This window comes from Phragmites australis, chromosome 17 (assembly GCF_958298935.1).
Source record: "Phragmites australis chromosome 17, lpPhrAust1.1, whole genome shotgun sequence".
Taxonomy (NCBI): Eukaryota; Viridiplantae; Streptophyta; class Magnoliopsida; order Poales; family Poaceae; genus Phragmites; species Phragmites australis.
This window is the reverse complement of record NC_084937.1, coordinates 23328911-23352094: the sequence shown is the minus strand read 5'-3', so window position 1 is coordinate 23352094 and position 23184 is coordinate 23328911. Positions and strand designations below refer to the sequence as shown.

Genomic DNA, 23184 nt, shown 5'->3' with positions numbered 1-23184 from the left:
CATATTCGTTACACGCTGTGCTGAATATGACACTGTAGCATATATTTAGCACACCGTATGTCGAATATGGCCGTGTCCACGTATTTTTGAGATACGGTGTACCAAAAATCATTTTTCGATAAATAAAATATTGAATATGGAGACTAAAATTATAAATATATCTTATATTATGCATTTCAGCAAATAGGTTCGTATATATTATCTATTTTTGGATTTTTACCTCCTTTCCCCCACCTTACCCAGCTTTGCGCCGGCTTGATTCCGCGACTCCGCCCCACCCCATGTCGGCTTCCTAGGGTTTAAGAGCTCGCCGAGGCCGCCGTGCGCCCGGCCCATCCGGAGCCCACGAATCCCCTCGCGCTCACTTCCCGTACCTGGACCTCCGCGCCGCCGTCGCCGGAGGCGACCCCTCCATCGCCGCACGCGGCAATGTCGTTCTCCTTCGCCTCGCCGGCGGCGCCGAATCCGTTCCAGACGCCGGCCCCGGCGGCGCCGAATCCTTTCCAGACGCCCGCCCCGGCGCAGACGCCGTCGTTATCGCCCTCGCCGTTCCAGTTCAACTTCCAGCAGCAGCCGCAGCAGCAGCCACAGCAGCAGGTGGCGCCGGCGGCACAACCGCAGCAGCCGCAACCCCAGCAGCAGCAGCAGCTGATGCTGTATACGAAGGAGGGGAAGCGCGCGGGGTATAACACCAACTGGGAGGAGCTGCACGACGAATCGCAGAAGGCGCTGCTCCAGATCGAGTAGGATTTCCCTCTGAGTGTCCCCCCCCCCCCCCCCCCCTTCTTTTTTCTGGTGAAGGGGTGCGGTTATTTGGGCAAGACTTACCATTGTTTAGATGTGAACTTTCATTGTCGATTTGCGCCCACACCTATATTTGCACCGTCCGATTAGCAAAAAATACTCTTTTTTGTAACTTTTCTTGCGCTGTACTGGTATACTAGGCCAAATTGGCGAAATGTGCTCTCGTTTGCTTCTTTGCGAGTGAAAGCGGTGTTTTTTTTTTTGCACTTGTGATTTGAATTAAATGTTTTGGGGGATAACGTAGTAAAATTGTTCCTTTTCTAGTATCGAGGGACTGATGGTTTCTATTTCTGGCTGTTGTTAGCGTCCATTGTTGTGAACTTTTGGTATTGGGCGGAAAGATTCATATTTTGTGCTTTATGATCTGATTTGCCAGTTGGGTTGGACTTCTGTCTCATTTGATGTTCATGTGGTGAACCAAGGGGTCTTAGCCTCATACGGCTAAAGGCCTTGAAGGAGTGCAATTTCTGTCTTCTCCAATTTTCGTGACCTGTTTGGGCCCCCGTGGGGTTTATTGGAGCAGTTGATGTTTGAACTATTTGCTATGTTGTGCTAAAGAATGCGGTTTCCTAACTGTGCGGTTTTGCAGGGATAAGATACGGGAGTACAGAGATGAGAGTGAGAGGTTGGATCAGTGCAGTCGCCTTTATGACTCCTCGATCTCGAATGTCAATTTTGAGCTTGATGCGAGTCGCATTGCTCAGGTTAGGATATTTCATCACGATCTCTCGAGATATTTCTTAGCATGTAGTGCCTGACTAATTGTTTTTTTCATGCTCTACATCCGGAAGATTATTGTAGTATTAGCTGATAGCCCGATACTTGATGCTGTGAGTACACAGTCTGAAATGCCAGAAAATGTCATATGCATTGCAAACAACTAAGAGTCACTTGCATATCTTTTAAGCACTTGGAGATTCAGGAGTTAGTGACCTGTATGTTAGACCATAAGTACTGTGCCTGCTCATCTCGAGCAATTGCTAAATTCTATCTCTGTGATCCCCTTTTCTTTTCGTGACTTCATTAGGTTAACCTTTTCTTGTTTCCACTAATATTTGATCTATTATATGAATATATTAGATATAACCTTGGCCCTACTTAGTAGTCTAGATGCTGTCATGTGTCATGGTTTAGTGATGTCCTGAATGAGAACAAATTAACATAATATGTTGCGACTACACTTCCGCTTGTAATAAGAGAAGCTTCATCATTTGGCAAGGACGATTTTTGTCCTTATGGTACTGTAATAAATCTAATCAGATTAGTGGAAACTTCGAATTTATACCAAACTTGAATGCTTGCATGCTTCTTTGATGCAAAATGATAGTATGCTTTGCTATATGGAACATAATGTTTGACGGAAAATGGCAGTATGCTTTGCTATATAGAAAATAATGTTTGTTGGATAGCCGAAAATTGATATCAATGCTGAATATCTTTCTTTTGTATACCATTGGAGTGCATAGTGGTAGCCTGGTAGGTATTTGCTCTAGCAGGAGCTTGGATTCATGAGTAAATATTTGTGTCTGCTCAAGCAGGAGCTTGGAGGGACCACCACTGTGATGGAGAGAGAGAAGGCTTCCATTCAAGAGTTAATGACTGTTGTCAATGAAATGATGTGGAACACGGAATTTGCTATTCGTTCATATATGATGTTGAGGCCAAGATTCAGCCGTCCCGGTGCTGGAGCTGCAAATGGTGGTTCTTTGAATCCTGCTGGAGCTCCATCCAACCAGTCAGTGACAATGGCACCGACAATTGACTTCTACAGTGGGGTTCCAAAGCGCCCTTCCCTATTTATGCAGAAAACTGTCAATAGGTTTGAGTGTTATCTCGTGGAGTGCTGCAAGTGGATTGGTGAGCTAGAGCAGCTTGTTCAAATGGAGAATAATAAAAGATCGTCAGATTCTTTGGAATCTCTTCCAAAAGTTATGTCAAATGTGCATGACTACTTCATCTTTGTTGCTTCGAAGGTAATAGCTTGCTCAAAAAGTTTACAAAAAAAACATCCAGGTCCATTTATTTTGAAAGTTACTTTCATGATGTGCCCGGTATCAAACAATTATTGTCTACTTTCAATGAGTCTAATGTAAAGCTCTAAACTGATCGAACATTTAAGCAACAGCAATATGCTGTGTAGTGTGGACGAAATGAGAGGCCATCTATTCAGTTATCATTTACTAGGTTTAGTTATTCAGTTATCATTTACTAGGTTTAGCATTGCCTTGATACTAATGGGTTTTCTTGTATTGCTATTTTTTCAGGTGGAAAATCTTCATCAGTATGTTGAATCAATGAAAACTAAGTATCTTAATGAGCAACGCCGTATGGGTATTGGGAATGATCCATTTCTAGAGGCAAACAGAAGAGAAGCAGCTAAACAAGAAGCAGCTGCCAGAAGGGTCCATCCAACTTTGCATTTGCCTGCTCTTGCACAGCCCACAACACAAGTTGCTGCACCCGCAACAAGCCAACCACAGCAGTCTTCTTTCCCTTCTGGCACGACTTCGTCAAGTGCTTTTTCAGCTTTTGGCACCCCAGCTTCCGCTCCATCCTCTTCGGGCCTCTTTTCAACTCCAACAACTCCAGCTCCATTAGGCAACCTTTTTGGTACAGCTGGATCGGCTCAGTTGACCACACCATTTGGGACAGCCTCCACTCCAACACTTGGATTAACACCAGCTCCATCTGGATTTGGGACTAGCAATACATCTTTTGCTTCAACGTCTACGTTGGGTGGAACATCACTATTTTCTACACCATTTGGAGGTACACATACTATCTCACCATACACGCTGTTAGCTATATGTTAGAAAATTGCATTCTATTTTACTTGAAGCAATTTGGAGGTTCACATACTCAACCATATTAGCACTGATGTGCCGTCATGCATGATGCCCATTGTTGTTCCCTATAAATGACTAAACATGAGGACAAAATGGAAAATGCACTTCATGGCACTTCTTGACACGTCTGTGTATCTTCAGGTGGAGCTACAGCTTCAGGTTCCAGCTTCGGTGGTGCATCGGTGAGTAAAGTTCCTTCAGTTTATGTATCATTTTTTCAGTTGTACTTAGCAGAACTTTGTCAAGCTTCCCTTTTCACCTTACAATGTTTTACCCATTTTCATGGTGCAGAAAGGGAGGTCGAAGCCCCGGGGGCGACGCTAGATGTAACCAAATCATTGTAGCATGCGGGTCCTCTTGTTTCTCCTTTTGACCCCATTCCTTCTTCCTCTTTCTTATGCAAAACTTGTAATTAATTTCCCAACAATTCTAGTGAAGTAGTTATCTTGTTGCATGCTCGCTATCAGATTGATTTTATCGGATACTACTAGTTATAATTTTTAATGCATGTGACCCTTTACAATCTTGTCAGAATACTCTCATACTCTGTGGTAACTTATGAATTCCTATATGGAGGGAAAGGCTGTAACCTACAACTAGTTTTGCATTGATTTCTAGTAATTTGATGTCTCTGTGCTCGAGCCTTTATTTTGAAGCATGCCTTATTTTTTCAGTGAAGTAATTACTTTTGGATTCTTCTTTGGACTGTTGAGTGATGAAAATATTCGTGGTTCTTATTCATCTTAAATTAGACTGGTCTCATTTTGGGAAACTTGGACACTAAGATCAACCATAATTATATCAAAACATTAATGCAATAACTAGCAAGTTCTGGTGGAGTCTTTCATGTTATTGTATAGATCTAACTTCGTATGTGTCACAATCTGGAGATGCCATGCTATGCATTGCAGCAGGGTTGAAAGTTCATTCTGGTCCAAGAAATGGTGCGACCTTTTATTGTTTCGACTTTGACATGATTTTGAAGTTTGCTATAGTGGTCAACCTTGCATCATCCGTAGATGCATCTAGTGTTTTAGGCTTCCTTTGTATTGTAGGATTTTCATAGGAATTTTGGAGGATTTCAACCCTTAGGAATTTTTCCTATAAGAGTTCTTTGGAACAAAGGAATGGACTTGGCAAATTCCTATGAAAATCCTATGGAATGACTTTTTTCATAGGAATTTTGAAGGCATTGTAACATGAGGTCCAATATCATGCAAATTTTCCTCAGTGTCTATCTCTCATCTGATTCCTGTATTTTTCCTGCAAACGGTTATTCTTGTAGTTTTCCTGTGCTTTTTCATTCTATATGATTCAAGGTGATAGGGCATTCTAATCCTGTGTTTTTCCTATTCCCTTGTTTTAAAAATCCTGCGTTCCAAAGAGATCCTTAGACTTTGTTGCTATCAGCTATTGTCTGCATCTCTAGCCAAATCCACGTTGCACCTGACTCTGGCTGTAGGCGCATATGGTCGAACAAATTCAGAATTGAACCTGTCAACCGGAAGGTCAGGTCCTTCCATGTAAGTTCTAGACAATTTCATCCCTGGAACATCCTTGCTACATCAATTTGAGATTTAGGTTGCCTCATACCTTTTACTGTTACACATAGATTAGACAGTAGTTCATCTGTTATAGCACGTTGTTATTCGTCGTCAGATTGTGATGGTTCCAGGTTCCTTCATAGTTTTCGTCCTCTAACAAGAGGCCCAGAATGTTATCCTTTCTCTCATCCTCTGCATATGAATATGATTGGTATCCTTGCCTCTGAAACGTAAGTGCTTACGACAACCCCAACATCATTTCAATAATGAATATTTTCTTTTTATATGGAGTCAATTAGTGTGTTTGACATTTTGCCGAACCCATTGTTGCGTGGTGGTTGTTAGGGATGGGGGAGTCCGATCGGGTGTAGACGTCAATGGACCCACATGTCAGTGTGCGAAATTTTTAGAGGCTCAGCGTAGTTCGTTGAATCATTCTAGCACTGACGTGTATTTGGCCAGCTTTATTTTATTACACCGAGTATTTCTACCTGTCATTTCTTTTGTTGCTATGCCACTGTGTATTACGTTTTACTCAACTTCCAAGGGATAATATTACACATGTGTTATCCTGTATTTCCTGGTCTGAATCTTTGAAACAAGTTGTTTATTTTGAAAGAGCAGGGGTAAAGGTACGTTGATTTAGGGTGGTGCACTGGCGCTACAGTGAAGAAAAACTTTGCTAATACTCTGTTCATATTGATCATATAAATTTGTATTATTAGATATACAATGAAGTGGCACTAGGGTTATTTTAGCTCAAGCTTCGCCGCTCTGAAAGTGTATGGATTAGGTTACGGAGCTTTTTTATTTTTATATTTTTTCAATTAAAAATTTAAATAAATAGATTTTTCGTGAAAAAAATTACAAAATTAGGTAAGCACTCTTACCGTCTTTTCATGGGGCAGGTAGGCTTACAGTCCTTTGAAAGGGCGATACTTCGAAGTTCAATTTTTCTACTATCTTCTCTATTTAAAACAGTGATGTTCTGTTACTCTAAAAATTTTAAAACTTTTTGTACGTGTTTCATAATTAATGTGCAACCTATTTTAATTGAATTCATCTAAAAATCCTGTGTAGAATTTAAACTAAAATTCTCCAAAAAAGTCTACTTTTATAACTTCTAGCAATTGTTAGGGCCTCAAATAAATTTCTAAAAATCTGATAAAATTCACTAATATTCTTCTTATGTGATGTGATAATTTCTAAAATTATTTTCAGCCCTAGATTATATGGCAAAAAATAGATTCCTTTGTAATGCAGCAATTATATGTATTTTTATAATTTCATGTGATATTCTTCTTTTAACTTAATTTGAATTCAAACATATATAAAACTAGTGCTAAAAATAATTTTAGAAATTATCGCATCACATAAGAAGAATATTAGTGAATTTTAATAGTTTTTTAGAAATTTATTTGTGGCCTTAACAATTGCTAGAAGTTATAAAAATAGTCTTTTTGGAGAATTTTAGTTTAAATTCTATACAGGATTTTTAGGTGAATTCAATTAAAATGGGTTGCACATGAATTATGGAACACGTACAAAAAAATTTAGAATTTTTAGAGTAATAGAATATCACTGTTTTGAATAGAGAATGTAGCAGTGAAATTGAACTTCGAAGTATTGTTCACCATGATGTACTGTAGCTTACCGCCTATGAAAAAGAGCAGTAAGAGTGCTTACCGCCCTCTCAGTGGTTAGTTAGGTCCTTAACGCTCTTTCAGAGGGCGGTATGCGTCTAGTTTTGTAATTTTTTTCACGAGGAATCTATTTATTTAAATTTTTAATCGAAAAAATATATAAAAAAAAACTCTTAGGTTACGTGTAGTTCCATAATGATTCTGGACATGTGAATGCACTGCTCTCTGTTTCCTGATCCAGGTCTTTGGCTTTGGCTATTTTATCTTCAAAATCACTCACTGGAGTCACAGGTCCATCTTAAATTCTCCCTTGAGGATTTGATTACAGGTGTGATCTCGTCAGTGAGCTGTGACTTGTCTGAGACAGCTGGGAGATTGGAAGCTGCAGCGAAGCAACCCAGTGTTCCACTAGCGTTTAACTGCTGGTGTCGTCGTCTCCGGAGGGACGAACCGAGACGTTTTCGTGGCTTTGTGCATCACTCTCGGGAGGACGTCTAATTTGTCTCGTTGCTTTCGAGTTCGGGGGTTGTGGATTAGTCTTGTTTTTTTTGCGTAGTTTTTTCTCCTTTTTTCGGGGCAGCAACGGTGCTGTCTACCTAACGACCAAGAGGGGTTGTGGACGTTTGTCAGTCCCAATAGATAATTCATAAGATGAATTTTAAGAAAACTTGTGATGGAATAACTATTTGATTTTCCTCTTGCAGTTTTCAGGATATTTCTTAGTACACATCTTTCTTTATCTGTTTTCTTCTGAAGAATGTGCAGTTTAGGATTAGTAAAGCATGGATTTTTAAAAAAACTTTTTTTTTGACCAATCCGCTGGCTGAACCACGATTCTTCAAACGGATAGTATGGGTAGAAATTGGATAAATTTTACATAATTTTCATCCGGATGGGTGTGTTCTTTTGCTATCCCAATTTTACAGGGAAAAAAGAAACATAAAAAATCTCCAAAATCCAGGGGGCCTCCAGCCCTCCACGTCCTCAGGAGCGTAAACGTCCACGCGTCTATAAACACACCTCTCTCGTCGCCCGCACACTCTCCCCGCTTCGCCTCACCTCGCCGCGCCCCCTCCCTTGACCACCACCGTTGACCTCGTCTCCGGCGAGGTCCCCTCGCCGGAAACCCCACCTCGACCTCCCCCACGCAAGCTCCGGACCTATAGAACTCCCACAAGCTCGGGTCATTGCCGCTCCACGCCCCGGCCGAATGGCCGCTTGCTTCTAACCCGCCCTCGCCCCGCGCTCCGCTTGCTCCCCCGACAGCCCCATTCACGTCCTCTCGCTCTCCCTACGGCTCCTCTGCCTGCTCGCCATGGCGATCCGCACCACGGTGTCCTACTCCGGCTACGTGGCGCAGAACCTCGCCGCGTCGCTCGGCCTCCGCAGCTCCTCCGCCTCGGCCAGCGGCTACCGCCTCCTTCACGACGGCGCCTGGCGCCCCTTCTGCATCTTCACCTCCTCCCGCCGGCTCGAGCAGCACCGCAGCGGCGGCAGCGGCAACGACCGCCATGACGGCGGAGACCACAACCACCCGAAGCCCCAGGGCCTCGCTGCCACAGGCCACTCGCTGCTGCTCACGCGGGCGTGCTTGTCGTCCAAGTCGCCGTCGCCGTCTCTCGCCGTGGGGCTACTGTCGGTGCTCGCGCAAGGGACAAGGCCTGCCGCTGGGATCGCCGGGACGGCGTCTCTGTCAGGCTCGTCGTCGATTTCCCTCGGGTTCAACCCCACGTCCTTCCTCCCGTTCCTGCAGACTGCGAAGTGGCTCCCCTGCAACGACCTTGCCACCTCGTCGTCTTCGGTCCCCTCTTCCCCTCCCCGCGCGCCGGTGCCTTCGGCTCCCTCCAAGAAGGCCTTGATAGGTGGTGCCAGTGCCGGTGCTTCTTCTTCTGCGGGCATTGTGAGGAGCAGTGACGCTAGTGCAGCGATGAGCAGGAGCAACTGGTTGTCGAGGTGGATGAGCTCCTGCTCCGATGACACCAAGACGGCGGTTGCAGCTGTGACCGTGCCACTGCTCTACGGCTCGTCCTTGGCCGAGCCGAGGTCCATCCCGTCCAAGTCCATGTACCCGACCTTCGATGTTGGTGATCGGATTCTCGCCGAGAAGGTATAGCTTTGTCTGACGAATACTTTGGTATCTTTGTGTTGTGCCGTCTCATCTATGTGTTTTCTGATGTCGTTGTGATCTGCAGGTCTCGTACATATTCCGGGAACCAGAAATCTTGGACATTGTGATCTTCCGTGCTCCCCCAGCTCTTCAGGTGCGATTTCCGGCCTTTCTACTTTGTTTTTTTTTTCATACTTCATACTAGCGAATGTGAAGTCTGAATTGCAATATTTTCGTTGCAGGATTACGGCTACAGCTCGGGTGATGTCTTCATCAAGAGAGTTGTGGCCAAGGGAGGAGACTATGTCGAAGTAAGCTTTTATCCCAATGGTAGTGCCTTCTGTTTATTTCCTGGTCTTATTATGCTGCAAAAAAGTTTGATTTTTCGCTTGAGTTATAACCGCCGATACTCCTGATTATTTGATAGGTGCGTGGTGGCAAGCTTTTGGTTAACGGAGTAGTTCAGGATGAGGATTTTGTGCTGGAGCCACACAACTACGAGATGGAACCAGTGGTATGCCATATGCTCTTTCTTCCACTAGTCACTGAAATGTTTGGTTTTGTAGTTAGGTACTTTGGCGTATTTTGGTCGAAGTGTTTGGTTTTGCTCACCTAAGTCGTCGAAATGCAACATTCGAAATACAGACCCTGCGTGGTACAGAGGCATCAATTGGCCGCATTTCCTGTGTTTGATGATAATTAGTCGAATTATTGAAATCTCCTACTAGTGTCATAGAATATTTCATGTAGTATTGTGTTGCCTTAGGCATACTGCTTGGCATTTTGCATTGCACTAAGCATGATGGTTCATCATGTGGTGTCAGAGTTCTAACTGTGCCTATTTATGTTGATTATTGCTGCAGCTTGTACCTGAAGGCCATGTGTTTGTGCTGGGAGACAACCGCAACAACAGCTTTGACTCACGATACTGGTATGTTGCAAACCGAACTTGATCTGCAACTTAAGGTCTCACTTGATAGAACATAGTCCTGATCTGTTTCGAATGTCTGGCCATTTCAGGGGGCCACTTCCAGTAAGGAACATTGTTGGGAAATCTCTTCTCCGGTATTGGCCACCGTCCAAGATAACCGATACTATATACGAGCCTGATGCAGCACGCTACGTGGTGCCGTCCTGATACGTAGTTTCTCCAGCAATGCTTTTTCGATAAAGGAAGCTCTTATCGTCGTAACAAGAAGATACAACCGCATAAGAACTTGCTCCTAGCCTCTGCATTGCTAGGATGCACACATTCCATGCTCCAGCAATGCTGGATAGCCAATGTGTAATAGCCTCCGATGGAGCTCCATTGATGAGCTGAGCTCGGGTTATGGCTTTTTCCCCCCTCGTACAATCTGTTTCTTGTGTGTTGCCTGTAAATTCCTTTTGGCTGACCGATTTGTTTTCCCTGCCTATTGGCAGGTGCTTGTTTAAGCACATGAAAGTGTAATACCTTGCGATTTGCAAGCTGAAACGATCCCTCCGATATGTGTAGAGCGAGTGATGAAGGATCATTCAGGTGCTGCTGATTGCACTGCGGAGCTGGGCGATTTTGTTGCGTTTCCAGCATTGTAGGAGCTGTCGTTAACATGTTGCAATGGTGTAGATGAACCAAGGCAAATGCTATCAAAATATGTTACTATTTTTTAACGGGCAGCTTTGTGGCTTGCTGCAACAATTGCAAGTTCAGAGCCGACATTGTGAGGCTCGAATTTCATCTGAAACATGACCAGTTTCTATCCCGTGATTTTCTTGTGTTCTTGTGCGCCGCTTATCCAACGGCAGCTTTGGTTCTGAATGATTTTTTTCGAACGCAGGGATACCCTATTTCTTTTTTTTTCTTTTTTCTTTTTTTTGAAGCAAAGGCCAGGTGCTCTGCCAATTCATTTTAGGAATGAAAGAAAGACTTCAGTACCCAGTTTTAGCAGCTAGGAGCTGCCTACAGAAATATTAAAAAAAGGCTTAGCAAGCAAGAGCCGCCACAAGAAAAAGGACGCAAGAACGCAACAGATTTACTAAATGTCACTGGATATAGCCGTGCGCTAGATCTCGATCTCCTCCATGGTCCTGAGCACAACACTCATGTAAACTTCTTCGCACCCTTCGAAAACGCAATAAGCATAAAGTATTTTCCCCGTCTTCGCATTGCGCTTTTTGTTTGTTCCAGTTGCTGCGCACCTATGCATCCAATTCGTGAGAGATTCTTGCTGCTCTGGCTCTTCATAGTTCCTTGCAATATGGCACCACATCCATACCTGGCGTAAGAGCAGTGGAGGAGGAGGTGTTCCGTTGTTTCAGTCTCCTGATGACACAGCGGACATACCACTCCATTGTTCATTCATCTCGATTCCAAGCTGTCGGCTGTGAGAAGTTTGCCATGCATGACCGTCCACGTAAAGAAGCGAACCTTGGGCTTAGCATTTGCCCTCAAGAAGAATGTGTCCCGAAACGGTAGACTCGCAACAATGAATTGAGCCTCATAAGCAGATTTCACCGTGTATATTCTAGTTGGAGACCATCGCCAAGTGACCATGTCCTGCTGCCCTGGTTGTAAGGCAATCCCCTCTAGCACAGACCATACATCAACAAATTCCTTCAATTGCTGAAAATTCTAGATGCGCCTTATACTAGAGATCCACCTAGAATTGGTTGGCTCATGACTCACATAACAGTTTGTGTGCTTGGTGATGTTGTAGAGATTTGATGCAAGATGTGCTAGCGTGTACTGGTCTAACCACCTATCTATCCAGAACCTTGAAGCTGCGAATAGCTCTCTTTCATTTCCATCCAACTGAACCAAGAAGGAGCTCCATGGGCGATCTGGATTGCTCCATGAATGCCATGGCCATCGCATTCTGAGCGCCCAGCAAAAGCAATCTAAGTCCAAGATGCCAGCACTGCCAAGAGATTATGGCCTGCACATGGCCTCCCAGTTAACCAAATTATAGCCTCTTCCCTCCGGAATATCAGCTCCAAACCAAATGAAGTGCTTTCGGATCTTATCAATCATCTTAATAAGCCATTTTGAAAGCTTGAAAACTGTGGCATGGTAGATGGCGGTAGAAGTTAGCACCGAGTTCATCAGTTCAATCCTCCCCGCTCTAGTAAGGAATTTACCCTGTCATCCAAGCAATCTTGCAGCTAGTTTATCGATTAGAGGTTGGTAATCAACCTTACGGAGTTTTTGTAAGTGCAAAGGTAGGCCGAGGTATATACACAGGAAATACTTAAATTTGACTGGGAAAACTTGCAAGATCTCATCCAAGTCAATACCATTGCATCTAATCGGATAAATTTTAGACTTATGAATGTTTGTGTGAAGACTCGACGCCTCATTGAAGATCTATAGGATCTCTTTAACAGTCCTTAGCTCCTGCGCCCTTGCCTTGATCACTAAGGCAGCATCATCCGCATAAAGTGCAAATTGGAGAATGCTGGAGTTTGGATGAACCGAAGCAAGGAGATTCCTCTCTTTTGTTAAGCTTAGGATTCTATGAAGGGGTTCCATCGCTATCGCAAACAATATTGGTGAGAGAGGATCCCCTTGCTGGAGTCCTCTTCTATGTTGAAATGGCTTACTCGGTGCACCATTGAGGAGGTAGCTCCCAAGAGGAGACATATCCATTCTCTCCACCTCGGTCCAAAACCAACTTGCTGTAAGATTTCGATGAGGTATGATCAAAGCACAGAATCAAAGGCCTTACTAATATCCAACTTGAGGAAGAGTGCTGGTCTCCGTTTCTTATGAAGGTCCTTTATGAGGCACTGCATGTGGAGAAAAGTATCATGTATGCTACTCCCGCGAACAAAGGCACTTTGGCAATTAGAAACAATGCTATGCAAATGCGGTGACAACCGGTTAGATAAGATCTTGGAGAAGATCTTTGCAAAGCTATGTAACAGGCTAATAGGTTTGGAATCTGCAACAGACTTCGGCTGCTCTTTTTTCAGCAAGATAACGATATTGGCTGAGTTTAGCAAGTTCAACTGTTGGCCTCTTAGGTTTGCAAGCCGTGTAATGGTCTTTACCAATTCACTCTTGATGACGTTCTAGCAATATGCAAATAAACACCTCACGAAGCCGTTCGGACCTGGGGCCTTCTCTTTTGGTAACCCCATAATAGTTTGCTTAATCTCCTCCTCATCAATATCTCTGTCCAAATCGGCAAGGTTCAGTCTTTGCAATCGAAGACTACTCCAATTTATAGCCCTAACCCACCTGAAAGAAGTGGCCAATAACGCACTGAAATGTCTATGGATTTCTTCCTCTTTTTCCTCATGCGTGACCGTGAGCCCCCTATTTATTTGCAGCAAATGGATGCGATTTTTCCTCTTCCTTATATTGGCATGCAAGTAGAATAACTTGGTGCTTGTGTCTGCAGTTTTAATAGGGGTCAATCTAGCGCGTTGATGTGCTTTAATCTTCTGATTGGCCACCAGACCTAGGAATTTGCATCTCACTATCTCTGAACTGTGTTTGCATAGTTATGAGGTTCCTAGACTCCTGTGCAACATCCAGCATGAGAAGCACACACTTAGCAATCTCCATTTGCAACTTGATGTTGCCGATATTGGTTCTATTCCAGGTCCTGAGAGCCTTATCCCTAAGTGAGAGCCTGATGTGGAAGGATCATATGGCATCTGCAGAATGGATCGGTATGTTCCAAGTTTACAGCATAACATCGTGAAACCCTGGCATTGCAATCCAGAAGGACTCAAACCTGAAACCAAGATGCTTTCTGTAGCCCGGGTTACCATGTAGAACTAGTGGACAATGGTCTGACAGAGTAGAAACCGCAACAGTTAAAGTGGTTGAGGGGAAAAGCAGGTCCCATTCACTAAAATAGAAGACTCTATCAATCCAAGACATGGTAGGAATGTCTTGCCTGTTTGTCCAAGTGTATTTGCGGCCCTGTAGATCTATTTCAACATAGTTCATCGATGGTGGCCCTGAACCTATTCATTAACCCTCTATTAAACCTTGAGTTGTTCTTATTCGTTGCCCTGCAGATTAAGTTGAAATCTCCAGCTATTAACCACCGAGTTCCCACAACCCTATTGACTTCCTTAAGCTCATCCATGAATCTCACTTTGTCCGCATCCATGAATCTCACTTCCTTAAGCTCATACATAGTTGTTAGACTCCACTCAATTTCGTCATCCAATAATCTTGCAGTCACAGTCAAAGTGTTGGAAGTCTTGGTAGACGAAAGCAATTGCAAACCTACTTTATCCACCCGATCAGGATGCCACCACGAGTATCATCTGCCATCGCATAGGAGTAATTTACGGCAACCCTCCTTCCCAAAGATTGGGCCACAATGTCATCATCAAAATGGCCCAACTTAGTCTCTTGTAGGCAAACAACTGAAGCTCGAACCACACTTACCATTTCATGTATTGCATCCCTCCTTATGGTCGTGTTTAAATCACGAACATTCCAACATAAGAGCTTTAACACATTGGTTATCATGGATAGAGAACACTTCACATACATCGGCTATGCCTAACTAATCATGTAGGTAGGCGACACATAGACTTGAACCAAACAAGACTCAGACGTCCATCGCCTTCATCCAGATGCCCTCCCCCGCCTCCATCTTCATCTTTTTCATCATTGCGGCGCGGGAGATGAGGTCGGTCAAAAGAGCTACACAAGCTTCTGGATTGGACAACCTCCACTGGCGCGTCTCCATCCTAGATGCCCTGGCGCTAAATGAAGATCCACCTCCTAGGGTTGATTGCAATTCTGGTTGGTCGCAGGTCTTTGAGGCGCACCAAGTGAACTAGCACCTTGTATGTGTGACCCCACTTTGGCACCAGCGGCTCGACCCATTTGATGTAGGCCTGTGGTAGAGGGACATGGACATGCGGTACAGGTCCCTCTAGCTCTGGCTCTGTGATAGTGACCCACACCACCTTTGGAATGGTGCTCGGGTGAAGTGACCAGGCATGGAGTGTGAACTCGTCCGTCTTGTTTTGACAACGGGAAGCTTCCTCAGCAAAGCGCAACACACACATATGACTGATGATCATCTCCACAATCTCCTCAGTCCACAAATGCGTGAGAGCCCCTCCACGGTGAGCGTGACGTGGAACTCCAGAGTGGCCCTGTTGGACTGGCTGCGCACGGACCAGTGTCAAAGCCGAAATTCTTGGCCAGCGGAGATGAAGCTGGAGCGCGAGTTGGCCCTCTCAAAGGCCGCCGGGTCGAAGATCACCACCATTAAATCTTCAGGGTGGTATTTGGTGACCTGGATGTCCATGAGGTGGACGCCGAACTCGACCCTGAATGCTTCGACGATGTGATAAGGCTTCGTCGTGGGACGATTGTGGCCAATGCACACCAGCAAGGCTGAGCACTCAAAGAAGGAAACACGCTCCTTGATTTCTTTAGACATTGGAAGCATGAAGACCTCCTGCTCCGGGCAAAGGCATGGATCTCCGGGGAGGGCCATCAGAGCAGAAGTCGTAGCGGCCAACCCGAAAGAAGGAGCTGCTTGGCGCTTGAGCACCTTAACTGGAGCCCGCTGCGGGAACCTCGCCACTCAGTGGCCCTGCTTGCCACACTCCTAGCACTTCGACAGGTCCTAGCATTGAGCAGAGCGGTGGTCGCGGGCCAGATAGTTGAAGCAATGGCCTCGTAGCTTCTTCAAATAGGTGTCGCACAGAGCAGGAGTACCACACCTTTCCTTCAATTACCGCGCCTGACGAGGCGGCATGGGGCAAGTCTTGTGCCACCAATGCGGTCGCTTCACCACATACCACTCTACCTCACTGGCAGAATCCTCGAGTACCTGTCGATGTGTTGTCGATGCCCTGAGCCGGGACCAAATGTCCCCGCTGAGGCCACAGTCCTCTGGGAAAATGATGGCCATCCGACCGACATGGCGGAAGTCCTCCTTGGCAGTCGCTTCAGAGATGGCTCGCTATCCTGTGCATACCTTCTTAGGCAAGAGCCGAAGCGACTGCCAGTCATCAGAGCGAGAGCCCCTAGGTGAAACGGTGCCCACCACTATGGACTTCAAAGGGATATTTTCTTGTTTGGCACACAGGAGTAGGATCTTTTCTCCTGGCAACCACTGATCAATCTGTGCATTCTCCAAAGACCCCACTCACTTTTTCATCGCCGCCTAAAGAGTTACGCAATGTTTATCTGAAATCATACGATAAGGATAGTGTTAAACATTGTAGGATCGAGCACGGGCGAAGCTAGAATGTAATTGATGGTGATGCCAAATACACAATTCAAAATAAATATTAATCCTAGAACTTAATTTATCATAGTACATATATGATCAAAATAAAACAATTACTACTAAAATCCTGATTTACCCTGGTGCACTGGCACCAAGTACCAAACCCTAGCTTCGCCCCTGGGATCGAGGCGATTCATTTACATTTGCAGAAGATAAGACGGAGCTAGAAAGCCTAACTCCAAGATCTGCATCATCTGAAATCCTGCTCCTTGCCCTCAGTGCACACACTGGGCATGAGCCGGATTTGCTTTCTCCCATTTCCTTTTCCTTCCTTCCTCTGTTGCCATTCGAGATAACTTTCTCCCTCCTTCAGGAGAAAGGAAACCATGAACAATGCCTGATATTTATATAGCCGTGTATTAACCGGCCAAGCTAACCGAGTTCTCTGCATCCAACACTTCAGTGCACGGCGACCATGGCCTCTCAGCCTCCTGTCACAACGGGCTTCGAAGAGGAGTGCAGAGAGATCCACGGCGCCTGGGCCTCCTCCTGGCTCCCCGGAGCCCGTCGGAGAGGCAGCAGATCAAGGTGGCTTACCGTGCAACGTTCGGCGAGGATCTCGCCGAACGGTTGCACGAGACCCTCATGGCCAACCAGGAAAACGTGGTAAAGCACATAGTGATCGTCTCAGCTTCGCTTCAGCCTTCATGGCGAGTCGTCACGATGAGTATTTCTTTCTTCCAGCTCTGCAAGCTGCTCTACCTGTGGACGCTGGAGCCGGCGGAGCGAGACGCGGGAGGCGGTCGAGGGCGGGATGACAATGCCCGGCTACCGCGCCCTGGTCGAGGTCTTCACGCGGTGGAAGCAGGACCAGCTCTTCTTCACCAAGCAGGCGTACCTGGCCAGGCTCAGGAGGAACCTGGAGCAGGACATGGTCACCGAGCCGTCTCATCCTTACCAGAGGGCACGTACCCCTGCGTCTCATTGTCTTCCAGTTCTCTACTCTGCACTCACTTCTGACATTGTTGTTCTGTCGATGATCTGAGCAGCTGTTGGTAGCTCTTGCGGCCTCCCGCAAGTCGCACCACGATGAGCTCAGCCAGCACATTGCGAAATGCGACGCGAGGAGGCTGTACAACGCGAAGAGCGGCGGCGCAGGATCGGTCGTCGACGAGGCTGCGATCCTTGAGATGTTCAGCATGAGGAGCACCCCCACAGCTCAGGCTGGCATTCTGCAGCTACAAGCACATATATGGGCATGACTACACCAAGGCAAGCACACTCAACTACCTGATGGCCTCCATTTCTTACTATCCTACTCAATGACCCTCTTCTGACGCTATCTTGCAGCAATGTGTATGCAGGCGCTGAAGATGAATGGGTCTGGTGAGTTTGAAGAATCTCTGAGAGTTGTTGTCAAGTGCATCTACAGTCCTTCCAAGTACTACTCCAAGGTGATACAGAACCTTGGTTCAGTATCAAAGCAGACTGTTTATAGTACCTCATACATAACACATCTCTGATCTGACTCATTCTTCTGTTCTTGATCTTTCCAGTTACTGCAGAGGAGGATGCAATGCGCATCGACCGATAAAATGTTGGTTACAAGGGCTATCTTGGGCAGCGACGATGTCGGCATAGACGAGATCAAATCCGTGTTCAAGAGTAGCTATGGAAGAAACCTTGCAGACTTCATCCATGAAATCTTACCTGAGAGTGATTACAGAGATCTTCCTGTGGCTGTGACAAGATGTTCAGTGGCCTCATGACAAGATGTCCTTGAATTGTCCAGGAAAGAAAAAAATGCTGCTTCACATGCTGCAAGAGTAAGTTGAATGAAAAACAAGAGTCTCATGTCACCTGAACTTGGGATTTTAGGTTATAAAATGTTACTAGTTTTATTAAAAAATGTTTTTGATCCTCATAATGGCCAAATTATCAGATCTCATACAATAAATATAACATAAAGTACGATTATTGCAGCGGACTATATTAGAGATGCCATTTATACTAGCTTTTTCTTTCGGAAGTATTGCTGTAGATGATACAACTGCAAAACAGAGACTATAATGCAAACACTAAGCGACATCATGCTAAACCACGTGATCCTAGCATTTGTCTCCTCACTGACATTGCTCATGTTAGCTTCTCTGCATCAAGAACAATTTTGTTAAATATATTAGTTATGCACTGGGATACCAGTTAGGTACATGAATGACAACATTGAGCTAGAAAAAGAAGTGTGTGCACAAACTTGGATTTGAGCAGAAGCAGGTTTTCATGGATTGCTTGGACAGATGTTTCAAGCTTGACCAACTCTAGCTCAACTCCCTGGTTATGAAAGTTGATGTTATCCGAAAGGGGGATAAAACAAAACAACACATAATGGTATAACACCACATTTCGATGTACTTCACCTCGATCTTTTCCTTTTTAGCAATAGAATCCCAATCTTTAGCAGCAATCCCAACTTTCCACTCAAGCTTTAGTTTCACCGCTAACCCCTTGTCCTCTCCATCAATCGAGAAGCAGGCCAGGTAGTTTCCTGCTTCTGCTGTGGTGAATGCAAACTGGTCCATTGAAACTTTTTCTCTTTTATGCACAATGTCTCCAAACGGGGATGTAACCTGTATGAATGATTCCCACCAGAAATATAAACACGTTAGCAGAACAGGAAGAATCGAAAATGAAACAAAGAGTAAAAATACAAAGAGCCTATACTGTCAATCAAATGAAAAGGAAAAAAACATTATGCCCTACTGCTACCATGTGCAAATTAGGCGGAACTTGAAGATATAAATTGCTGGAACCCATACTCCCCGTTCACAAGCGAACAAATATGTTACTGAAAAACTCAGATGGCAAACTAATTTGTAGATAAGATAACAATAGAAGGGATCCAACAAAATGTTGCCTATTTGTAGATTCTATCTATTTGCAGGTCTCAATGTTCTTAAGCCAAGCATCGATACCATAAGATTGAAGGGCAAGTTTATGCCCATGCAAGATAATTTTGGTTTTGGAACAGCATCTACCAATCTTCATGTGTGATGATTAGAACTAACAATGAAATGATGATCCGTTCGATTTAGCACATATCAAACAAGGTGTGATCTGTAAATGCTCTAGGAAACAGAAAAATGGAGAAGGCATAAGGACAAAAAGAATCACCAACGCATCATATTTGAAGTATCACGAAGAATGATGATTAAAAGCCCCAAAAGAAAGTAAATCACTCTTCTTACAGTTACAATTTGATCACATCGATTGTTTATGAATGTTGTCGTACATTTCAGCTAGCAGAATGATTTTTAAATGGTTGTTTTTTATGTGCACAACCACAGACTGACCATCGTACAACGCATGAATGAAGATACGTCCCGAAGCCCTTCCAAATGCCAATGGCTCGTGACATGCAAAATGTGCTCAGATTGTCGTCAATTGGTTACCACTATTGCATAACTAATATCTTCCATAACACCAAAGAATCCATATTGAAATCAATCAAGTGCACGAGCAAGAGCAACACTAATGCATAATGCATTTCCCCTTCATTTCCAATGTACACACACAAACATATAAACCCCACCTAATCTGGGAATAAATTGATGATTTGCCACTCAAAAGATTGACCCTAATCCGGCTCCAAAGCGCGGAATCATTCTTCTCCGACTAACCCTCGCAATTTACATGGTGTAGAACACTAATTTCCTATGTCGTCTCCCACATTGTAACACCCCGATCAATCGCGATCCGGCCCAAAATGATTACCTTGACGGAGACGGTGGGGTGCGGGTGGTGGTGCTCGTACAGGATGGAGTAGTCGCCGATGACGACGACGTTGGACTGGATCTCCTCCGACAGGCACTTGGTCGCCGACGGGTGAATCTCCAGCCACACCGCGCCGGCCCCCGCCGCCATCCACCACAGCATCGCCGACGCCGCCGCGACCCACGCGCCACCTCGCGCCATCGCCTCTTCCGGCTGCTCCAACTGTCCAATCGAAGATGTCAAGGCACCACCGCGTCCATCTCTAACACGATTCGGCAGGCCCATGAACATGCGAGGCCCAATCTTAACCATTATGGGCTTTAATTGGGCCGACAAAATTTGAGCCCGATTTCATGTCGGCCCAAATCGCGAAGGCTCCACCCACTCTCCGCAGCCCGAGAAAAGGAATTCAGAAAAAAAAAGGGAGACGGGAGCAAGCGCGGAGGTGGCTTTGGTGGGAGGATTTGGTGAGGAGAGGTCGCGGCCATGGAGAACCTAGCGCTGCTGTGGGGGATCATCGGGCCGGGCGTGGCCGGCGCCGTCTTCGGCGCGGGCTGGTGGTTCTGGGTGGACGCCGTCGTCTGCAGCGCCGTCCAGATCTCCTTCCTCCACTACCTTCCTGGTGAGAGCGAGATCCCTAAGCCCCGGACTTGGTGAAGTTGCCCTTTTGCTTTATGCGAGCTTTGGTTCGGAGTTGATGGGTGTGATTCGTTGGGTGTGGGATTTTGCAGGGATCTTCGCGTCGCTGGCGGCGCTCATGTTCAACTGCGTCAACAAGGATGAGATCGGATACGACTATTACTCGCCCTACGGGGACGATTCCGAGTGGAGGTGAAGTCATCGCTCGATTTGGCATGATATGATAGAATTGGTAATGAATTGAGGCTATTGAAACCCAGATGATTGAATTGAACCCCGACTATATGATTATATTATCCGTGCAATTGAAAGCAGGCATAGTTTCAAAAAGAAGATGTAATTAGTTATCTATGTGATTTCAAAAGCTCTTATTGTCGACAACGTGTGCGTAAAGTGTTCAATCGACAATGTCATTGGCTCCCTGCTGAACAGAAATATGCAGTGAACTATTTCATTTTATCATGCCATGCTAGGCTCTCTCAGGATAGTCTGATATGATGATCCCAAGTTCCCAACCACCCTACCTTTTTTGTGTTATCCTAAATTTTGTTCACTGGGAATATGAACCATATTACTGTCACATTCATCCGATTGATGGCGGGACAATATCAGCGTAGAGACCCTTGCTACGAATTTATCAAAAGTAATGAATATCGTGGATCAAGCTTCATCTTCCTAAGTTGGCACTGAACTTAGAAGTGTGAACTAGGACAGTGGTGTGGTTATAAACTGAAAATATTATGTAAAGTTGCAGGGAGGCTTCCAACTTTCGGTAGAGTGAATAAATATTAACTCCAATAATGTGTTTTAAGCAACTAACTTCCCATTTAAGTAACTCAGTTGTTCATTTATCGAGAAGTGGTGGGGAAAAAAACTGTTGTATGTTGAATCTAGTCAGATTTCTTATCATCCTTAGAATTGATCATATTTTGAAGGGTTGGTTAATCTGATTACAAGTTAAATGGATTAGAAAAGTCCTAATAATGTTTTCTACGTTACTAAGTAACTACATACTTCTTAGACTACTAAGTCAACTAGTGGACTTCTCTTGTTTTACCAACTAAATCAGTTTATATATCTTTGAGGGTAGTATAGGTTCCAGACCTCCAGTGTTACAAATAATCCTTGTTTTGTGGGTCACTCTGTATCTATGAGTGACTCATGAACAAGGATTATGTGTAATATATCTGTCTGTCAACTATACTTTTGTATTCTGGTAGAACCAAGACTTCACGTATTGCTCTGTTCACTTGTAGATTTTAAAGATATCTGCAATAACATAGAGCTTGTAAAATCAAATTCCCTTGAACTTATACAATATGTTCGGTGATGTAGAAGAAATGCCAAAATAAGGCAGAGCTGTTGGTAGAAAATCAAACATTGTCAGACAAAGGAGCATTTAGTTTGGATACAGAGTCTCATACACCCATGCCTCAGATGGTCAATACAAGAACTCACAAAACCTGATCATTGGAACTTGATTGAATTTTCGAGTAGTCTAAAAAAAAGTCGACCTACCTAGAGGAACTAGGTAGCATTATATTAAGAAGAAATAGGCACCCAAATTCGAGTTGGAGAGACTCGAACCTGGGTGGTGTGGGTGTACACCTCCCCTAGCTGAATATTTGTCTCTATAGGGTCGTGAGGGTTTCAGATTTTAGATCATTTATGTAGTAGAAATATCAAACTATGTACTTTCTACCAAAAGAGCCAAGTATCTAGCACTGTGCTGTGCTGTGCAAAGCTTTCGCTTTTTGCCAGACTCAGTGAGTCATCACACAATCCTTGTTACTGTCTCCAAATTAAAAGCACATATTTTCTGCACACCCCTCTTTGTTTCTATCACAAGCAGTGTTATCTGGACATCTGTGTCCAATTTTTTTTGCTGAATCGGACACCCCGAATCCGAGTCAGATTCCGACACCTGTCTCAGATTCTAAGTTGTATTTCGCGTGTCTAAATTTTCTTTACTGAATCAGACGTCCGAATCCGAGTCGGATTTCGACACCCGTGTCCATGTCCAGGTAACACTGATCATAAGAGTCTAATGGACAACTGATATAGGGGGTTCTAGAGTGTACCCTAATGGAATTAGGAAGCAAGAGTGATTTTCTTCTGATAGTGCATAGAATTATTCGAACATTGGTTTCTCCATTTGCAGAGTGAAGCTCTGGCTTTTCGTGGCATATGTCGTTTCGTTTGTCTGCCTAGCTGGGTCTGTGGGTTTGTTGGTTCAAGATGCGCTGACTGACAAGGGTCCATCTGTCTGGACCGGTGTTGCTGGCGTTCTGCAATGTGTTCTTGTGTTGATAAGGTATAACTGCATTTTTCATCAACTTTCTCTCACTCATTCCATCATTCACTTTGTCCAGTATGGATCTGACGTCTCATCATTCTTGCAGTGGGTTGATATATTGGACGTGCCACTCTGAGGATTAAGAGTCAAAAACTCGTAATGTTCTGGGCAGACGTGCAAGGTTGGTCTTAATCTTGTGAAAGAAAAAAATATATCTACCAGTGTATGATTTTGTTTGAGGAAAATCATGTCCGTTAGTGTGGAAAGAGTAAATTTTTCGTCTGTGCATATCTGGCTGCTTTCTGGAATGATGCTTAACACCGGTGCACGTTTGT

The 23184-nt window shown here is 44.6% G+C and overlaps 4 protein-coding genes and 1 pseudogene across 5 annotated transcripts; 4 read left to right on the top strand and 1 right to left on the bottom strand.

Annotated features, from left to right (window-relative positions):
- Window positions 1–218: 218 nt before the first annotated feature.
- Window positions 219–4174, top strand: LOC133897668 (nuclear pore complex protein NUP58-like). Its single transcript, XM_062338463.1, has 6 exons — window positions 219–743; window positions 1394–1508; window positions 2343–2777; window positions 3069–3573; window positions 3792–3832; window positions 3942–4174. The coding sequence occupies exons 1-6, from the start codon at window positions 430–432 to the stop codon at window positions 3972–3974; spliced, it is 1443 nt and encodes a 480-aa protein (XP_062194447.1). The 5' UTR covers window positions 219–429; the 3' UTR covers window positions 3975–4174.
- A 3670-nt stretch (window positions 4175–7844) lies between these two features.
- Window positions 7845–10691, top strand: LOC133897213 (thylakoidal processing peptidase 1, chloroplastic-like). Of its 2 annotated transcripts, none has more exons than XR_009905873.1 (6): window positions 7845–8944; window positions 9030–9098; window positions 9187–9274; window positions 9372–9458; window positions 9808–9875; window positions 9965–10041. XR_009905873.1 is itself a non-coding variant. In XM_062337857.1 (6 exons), the coding sequence occupies exons 1-6, from the start codon at window positions 8153–8155 to the stop codon at window positions 10080–10082; spliced, it is 1203 nt and encodes a 400-aa protein (XP_062193841.1). In that variant the 5' UTR covers window positions 7849–8152; the 3' UTR covers window positions 10083–10691. The 2 variants fall into 2 exon arrangements, 1 of the variants encoding a protein (XP_062193841.1); XM_062337857.1 differs by having other exon boundaries at window positions 7849–8944; window positions 9187–9255; window positions 9965–10691.
- A 5811-nt stretch (window positions 10692–16502) lies between these two features.
- On the top strand, window positions 16503–17601 carry LOC133897306 (annexin Gh1-like; annotated as a pseudogene).
- A 414-nt stretch (window positions 17602–18015) lies between these two features.
- On the bottom strand, window positions 18016–20350 carry LOC133897305 (transmembrane emp24 domain-containing protein p24delta4-like). The gene is made up of 4 exons (XM_062337984.1): window positions 19915–20350; window positions 18561–18770; window positions 18398–18474; window positions 18016–18293 (listed from the first exon to the last, which is right to left on the bottom strand). The coding sequence occupies exons 1-4, from the start codon at window positions 20224–20226 to the stop codon at window positions 18149–18151; spliced, it is 744 nt and encodes a 247-aa protein (XP_062193968.1). The 5' UTR covers window positions 20227–20350; the 3' UTR covers window positions 18016–18148.
- A 47-nt stretch (window positions 20351–20397) lies between these two features.
- Window positions 20398–23137, top strand: LOC133897307 (uncharacterized). The gene is made up of 4 exons (XM_062337985.1): window positions 20398–20536; window positions 20646–20745; window positions 22715–22867; window positions 22956–23137. Exons 1-4 carry the CDS (start codon window positions 20401–20403, stop codon window positions 22990–22992), a joined length of 426 nt encoding a protein of 141 aa, XP_062193969.1. The 5' UTR covers window positions 20398–20400; the 3' UTR covers window positions 22993–23137.
- The last annotated feature ends 47 nt before the right edge of the window (window positions 23138–23184 follow it).

Excerpts from the sequence above, each read along its gene's own strand:
- LOC133897213 (XM_062337857.1), top strand. The coding sequence starts at position 8,153 with ATGGCGATCCGCACCACGGTGTCCTACTCCGGCTACGTGGCGCAGAAC. Across the intron at positions 8,945-9,029 it reads ATCGGATTCTCGCCGAGAAG|GTCTCGTACATATTCCGGGA; the intron begins GTATAGCTTTGT and ends TGTGATCTGCAG. Across the intron at positions 9,459-9,807 it reads ACTACGAGATGGAACCAGTG|CTTGTACCTGAAGGCCATGT; the intron begins GTATGCCATATG and ends TTATTGCTGCAG.
- LOC133897305 (XM_062337984.1), bottom strand. The coding sequence starts at position 20,226 with ATGGTTAAGATTGGGCCTCGCATGTTCATGGGCCTGCCGAATCGTGTT. Across the intron at positions 18,771-19,914 it reads ACCCCACCGTCTCCGTCAAG|GTTACATCCCCGTTTGGAGA; the intron begins GTAATCATTTTG and ends TCATTCATACAG. Across the intron at positions 18,294-18,397 it reads CTGCTTCTGCTCAAATCCAA|AGAAGCTAACATGAGCAATG; the intron begins GTTTGTGCACAC and ends TTCTTGATGCAG.
- LOC133897668 (XM_062338463.1), top strand. The coding sequence starts at position 430 with ATGTCGTTCTCCTTCGCCTCGCCGGCGGCGCCGAATCCGTTCCAGACG. Across the intron at positions 744-1,393 it reads AAGGCGCTGCTCCAGATCGA|GGATAAGATACGGGAGTACA; the intron begins GTAGGATTTCCC and ends GCGGTTTTGCAG. Across the intron at positions 1,509-2,342 it reads ATGCGAGTCGCATTGCTCAG|GAGCTTGGAGGGACCACCAC; the intron begins GTTAGGATATTT and ends CTGCTCAAGCAG.
- LOC133897307 (XM_062337985.1), top strand. The coding sequence starts at position 20,401 with ATGGAGAACCTAGCGCTGCTGTGGGGGATCATCGGGCCGGGCGTGGCC. Across the intron at positions 20,537-20,645 it reads CTTCCTCCACTACCTTCCTG|GGATCTTCGCGTCGCTGGCG; the intron begins GTGAGAGCGAGA and ends GGGATTTTGCAG. Across the intron at positions 22,868-22,955 it reads TGTGTTCTTGTGTTGATAAG|TGGGTTGATATATTGGACGT; the intron begins GTATAACTGCAT and ends TCATTCTTGCAG.